The 5,420-nt window shown below is 38.6% G+C and overlaps 1 protein-coding gene across 2 annotated transcripts in view; it reads left to right on the plus strand.

Annotated features, from left to right (window-relative positions):
• The first annotated feature begins 213 nt into the window (after positions 1-213).
• mast1a (microtubule associated serine/threonine kinase 1a) overlaps positions 214-5,420 on the plus strand; it is a 65,921-nt gene continuing 60,714 nt past the window's right edge. For both annotated transcript variants that reach the window (XM_016671309.1, XM_007551581.2), the window contains exon 1: positions 214-1,429. In XM_016671309.1, coding sequence (XP_016526795.1) covers positions 1,391-1,429 — 39 coding nt within the window. In that variant the 5' untranslated portion in view covers positions 214-1,390. The remainder of the gene's footprint in view (positions 1,430-5,420) is intronic.

Raw genomic sequence — 5,420 nt, forward strand, 5'->3', positions numbered from 1 at the left:
ATCAAACCCATACTTCAGTCCTGTTGTCTGGATCAATCCATACTTAGCACAGGGCTCGTTTAGCAAAATTACTAAAACTGGGTTGTACAGCATTGCTATTTATTACAAGCAAAATGCGACCTACATTTCAATATGAATTTGATGCATATGGAAATAAAATGGGCTGTTACAGTATTTCTGTCTAAATCATAGGTGCTCCTCTGTTGTAAACTCATCATACCCCCGCCGAACCGCCTCATCGTCACAACCAGAATGAGAGCCAGCAATCTGTACCTCTTCAGCCTGCCACGGTCTGGTTGACAGCCTCTGGTTGCTGAGGGGTTAAACGTCGTGTGATTGTAGGAAGTGGGTGGTATTGGAGCCGAGGATGGAGCGATGTATGTGTGGCAAACTGAGATCCCTTTGAACCGAAGACGCGGCGGTACATCGGAGGAAAGCAACCCGGACTGAACGCACCGCTCAGCGGATGACAAGAAAATCCGCGTCCCGGGGAAGTAAAACGAGAACCGATCGTCCTGTTTCCACCGCTGCTGTTTGAATCCTGCCGTATGGACGCTGCACACTGGCTGCAGATTGTGTTTGACCGTGCCGTTGTTAGTGCTTAGGTGCTCTAACATTGTGTGGATGTGTCATACTATCAAGGCTCCTGGTTAAATGTGCGACAAGCGTGAACTCTAAATAAATGCAACGAGCAAATAGACGAATCTGGACGTGGTTCGACGCTTTAAGAGGACTTCGGGTGTCAGGTGTTTTGTAGGTGAGAGGATCACTGAGATACAAGATCCCCCCCCCCATTGCTGACAGATGACAGAAGCAGAATTCAATGTCCAACAAACAGATGCTAAGGAATTGTTTTTGTCTTGGATCGTTGCCTGGAAGTGAGGACCTCTGCAAACTTGTTTGTTCTATCTAATCTGTGGTGTGATAACCTTCGGTCTGACCGTCTGGGTTCCTGGCAGAGACTCGTCTCTATCACTCAGCTGGACTTCAGTTCATCCCTCTGATCCCTCCATGCAGCCTCCCCTCCAAAGAGCAGCCCGGACAGTGGTTCTTGTCTGACAGCATGGATTGTCTGCTGGGGTGGAACACAGGGGCCACACTGTATCATGAACCTTGTTCATAGGTGGTTGTCTTTTTGACTGTAAACCAACCCCTCGTCTATGTTTAGAGTTTCTATTTATAACAACAAACATGACGTTACAGCTTTAGTATATTTTGTTTTCACCCGAAAATTGGTGTGGGCCCTCAGCGAAGTGTGCAGCTGTGATGGTATATCGTGAACCGTGCTGGTCGGCTGGAAGCAACGCGAGACTTGGAACTCTATATTAAAGTCCGATATTAAGAACTCAAAACAAGGAGACCCGCCACAGGTGTAACCCGGGCACGCGCCATGGATGATTCTGGTATCATCAGAAGACGAAGATTGCAGGTGAGGAGTTTTTTTTTTTTTTTTAACTCTTTATTAATTTCTCAGAAATTACAGTTTTATTAGTATGATTGTCAGGTCTTATTGTATTTCCTGTATATTCTTTTAGAATGATACACAAACACCGACTTGCTAATGTAACAACGATGTTGTTTTATTGCCTGAAAAAAAAAAGCTAAGGTGTTTACTTTGGTGGGAAATGGAAGCTGTATAAAACTGATACTGTGATAGATTCCAAAGTTGGTGTTAAGGTACCTTTCAATTCCTGTTTTCTCATGTGGAGCGGCACTCCTCTGCTGCTACAGCCTGCTAGCTTCAATGTATGATATTTTTGACTTGAAAAATAATACTATGCATACCTTGTTAGACATTAGAGAGTATTTGCAATTATATTGTTAAGCAGTCTTTCATACCGTACAATTTTGGGAACATATAATTATGATCACAACAAAACCAGTGACATATGGGGAGGTTCTTGACTGGTGAAGCACCAGCTATTCTGGACTTAGATTTATAATGCAAAACCCAAAATAGACGCCCATTAAAATGTGAATTTAATTGCAACGTTTAATTGTTTTTAAAAGCTTTCAGTGATGCTTTCCATATTGTTCAACAATACAATACTAAAACAAAAGAATATTCAATATATTTTTATCAGTCTGTGACACACTGATCATCACCATCTCATCTCACTCGTCTGTCTCATTGTGTAAATCCAACAATTTTGACCTTAAGAATGTCAAAATCGTACAGAAAACAAATTGATTTTCTCTTACCATTGTCAGTGATTGCCTCACTTGCCTCCCCTGACTAAACACCACTGAACCCAGCAGCTGTGATATTTTGTAGTCACTTTAAAACTTAAACTAATGAAACGAAACAATTGTTGATGAAGAATATTTCTATACCTAATTGTTTCAGGTGTGAAATGCAACCACAGGACGTTTTGTAGAAACACAATATACCAAACGCATTACTCATTATACCCATGAGTAATGCGTTTAGTTGGTCCTTATGTTTTTTTTTAACCACATAAACTTAAATTCTGTCCTTTTGTTATGCACAGTTATGCCAATTGTATCTGCTTTCTCATATTTGAAAGGGACACCAAGTCAAAATATATGACGCTATAAAGACTTTCTCTGAATTACCATACTGTACAATTTTATTTCTACCAAACCATGTTAGCATGTTGCCCAGATTTAACTAAATAAATACAGAACTCATTGTGAAAAGTTGTTGGCTTGAAAATGTTGCTTAATTCTTTTTAAAAATCTCAGTTAACTGTATACACAGAGAGCTGTATTTTATTAATCCCCTTCTTTGTTGACTGAGATCATATGGTGAAAAGGGCTACCGTATAAGATAAATATTAAAATCTTTTAGAAGCTGTAGACAAGTGGCATCAACTGCTATTAGGTGTCATCGCTGAAAATGAGTCTTTTACACCACTGTGTGGAGTAGTAACAGGATTTTTCTTTGTAGATTAATTATAATCCAGACACACTGGAGGATTTTCAAGCACGAGTGGCTTTTTTAAGATCACACTGAAGCATTTAAATCAGATTTAAGTTAAGACATAGGCCTCTCCTAGACATTTTGAGCATTTACAGATGAACTTGCTGGTGTGCTTGGGATCATTGTCCTGCTGCTATTCCTAAGTGGGCTTGAACTATTTGATGGCTTGGCATTCTCCTCCAGGACTTTCTGGTGGAGAGCAAAAGTCATAGTTCCATAAATCACAGAAAGTAAGATCCTGTCGAGCCCAAAGCTATCATTCTGTGACAGTGTTTAACCTATGACAGTCTTTTCCTGAAATGCTACTAGTATGCCTGAAGTGAAGGAATGGACAGCTTCCAAGACGTTTCAGTTTTGTCAGTCCACATAGTGTTTTCCTCCAAGTTTTGGAGATCATCAATCATCTCAGACCCTAAAAAAACTCCACAGTTAAAGCCTAAAAGCCAATATCATGGTCAGTATAAATGCAGGGGTCATACACAGGAAAGCTAATGTCGGTATACTTAATGAGAAAATCAGGCCAGAATCTGTGATCAGGAATCAGAGCAAGAGGTTCGAGTTCAGACATCAGAAAGGCTGTAGAGATCCGGTAAGGCAAGGCAGGAATGAAAGTGAAATTGGTGGGAAACTTGGAACGGCACAAGAGGGAGGAAAGATTTCTACTGGCACCAGGCTGTAGATAACCTGGCAGGGAGGCAGAGACTGAGGAGAGGTTAAATAGTGCATACAGGTGATACAGGGAGACAATTAGGCATGGCTCAGGTGAGATGAATAAGGCTGATTAGAGAGAGAGACTTGGCAGGAACAACATGCTGATGTGGAAACAAAAATAAAGCATCGGGATGACATTGGACTAAAGTGAATATTTTACAGGCAGGAAAGAGATTGCCATGATAACCTTTAGTGAATATACTGATTTGACTGTATTACTGTTTTTTTCTCTCCAAATATGTAAACCAAAAGTGTAAACATTATCTAACAACTTAGATTTAGAGACAAAAATGACAATTAGTCCTGATGCAAAAAAGAAAAAAAAATATTGAATCCAAATGCCTAAGTAGAAGGCAACTGGACTTCCTTTGCTTCTTAAAGTGCCTTTAAAAAGTATTCATCCACTTTTATTGCTTTCAGAAATGAATCATGATCAGCAAAATGTGGCTTTTTTGCATTTCTTTTTAACAAAAAATACTTTAATGTCAAAGGGAAAACTGATTTCTACAAAACAATGACAATTAAATAAAAATATTTAACGTAAAATAAGCGACTGCCTTAATGTTCATCCCATTGGAGTCTGGATTTAGCAGATTGGCTGCAGTCACTGCACAGAGTCTGTGAGGATGGACCATTGTGTCTGCATAAAGCAAAAACTTTTATTACATATTTTATAGGCAAAATATGAAGCAAAATCACACATTTTTAGCTTAAACTCGCAATATATGCCTTTGCTTAAATAAAGAACTATAAATGGTAATTGCTGATCTGAGAATAATACTTTTTTTAAATTGAGATCTTGTTTAAATGTTAGACATTTCGTTATGCATTTAATTTGTTCAACCTAATTTTGCTTCTTTTTGAACACCTACAGTACATTGGTCACTGATAATTCAGGTACATTTGGCAGAAAACACTGTAGAAGTGATTCACCTGCAGTTCAATAGCAAGTTAGAAAAACATTCATTCTGAGATAGGTGTCTAATGTTGAAGAAGAAGATTTTAGGTTTTAATATTATAGGAAAATTCTCTGGCTCTATGTTCCTCTTACGGATCCCAGGTTCTCCTGGCGGGCCGAAGTGAAACCACACAGAAAACAACAATGAGTGTTGACGTCAGAATTACAGAGTTTAATCCAATAGAAGACAACGTATGAAATTACAACAGAAACTGCAGAACAGAGACATACATTCATTTACCTGAGACAAATGGAAAAGAAGAAAGAAAAGAAAGAAAAGTAAAGACGTGCAAAGACGTCTTTGGAGAATTGCAAGAGCAAATCTGATTTGTTACTCCTGTGTAGAAGGTTTTATAGTAAAGGCGTATTCTTGTCTTTTAATTTATTCAAATAAGGTGTATCTTTGCTCATCCAACCAGGAGCTGTCTCTGACCCTCTCTAAAGTTAGAAACTCCCTGCAATTTGTTTCCAAGATCAAAGGCCATTTGTCCCCTTTGTCTAAACAAAGTGGAAGCAGAGACTCTCCTCTACTGGCCTGGACTCCTGCTGTTTTAAGGCTTTACACAGATCAATGTTAAAACTGGAACTTCTCCTGATTGTTTCCCACACAGACAAAGGGCAGTTCAAAAATATCGTAGCAAACAATCTGCTGTAACTACAGGTAAAATAAAGGTCAATAGGGCAGACTAAGTTATTAATCTGAAAACTATAATGAGGCTATTGCAATAAAGACATGTTAAGTTTTAAAACTAGTATATTTAAAATTTATTTTCTTAACACTATATATAAGAATATATATGTATGTAT

The sequence above is a fragment of the Poecilia formosa genome, unplaced genomic scaffold (genome assembly GCF_000485575.1).
Source record: "Poecilia formosa unplaced genomic scaffold, Poecilia_formosa-5.1.2 Scaffold43, whole genome shotgun sequence".
Taxonomy (NCBI): Eukaryota; Metazoa; Chordata; class Actinopteri; order Cyprinodontiformes; family Poeciliidae; genus Poecilia; species Poecilia formosa.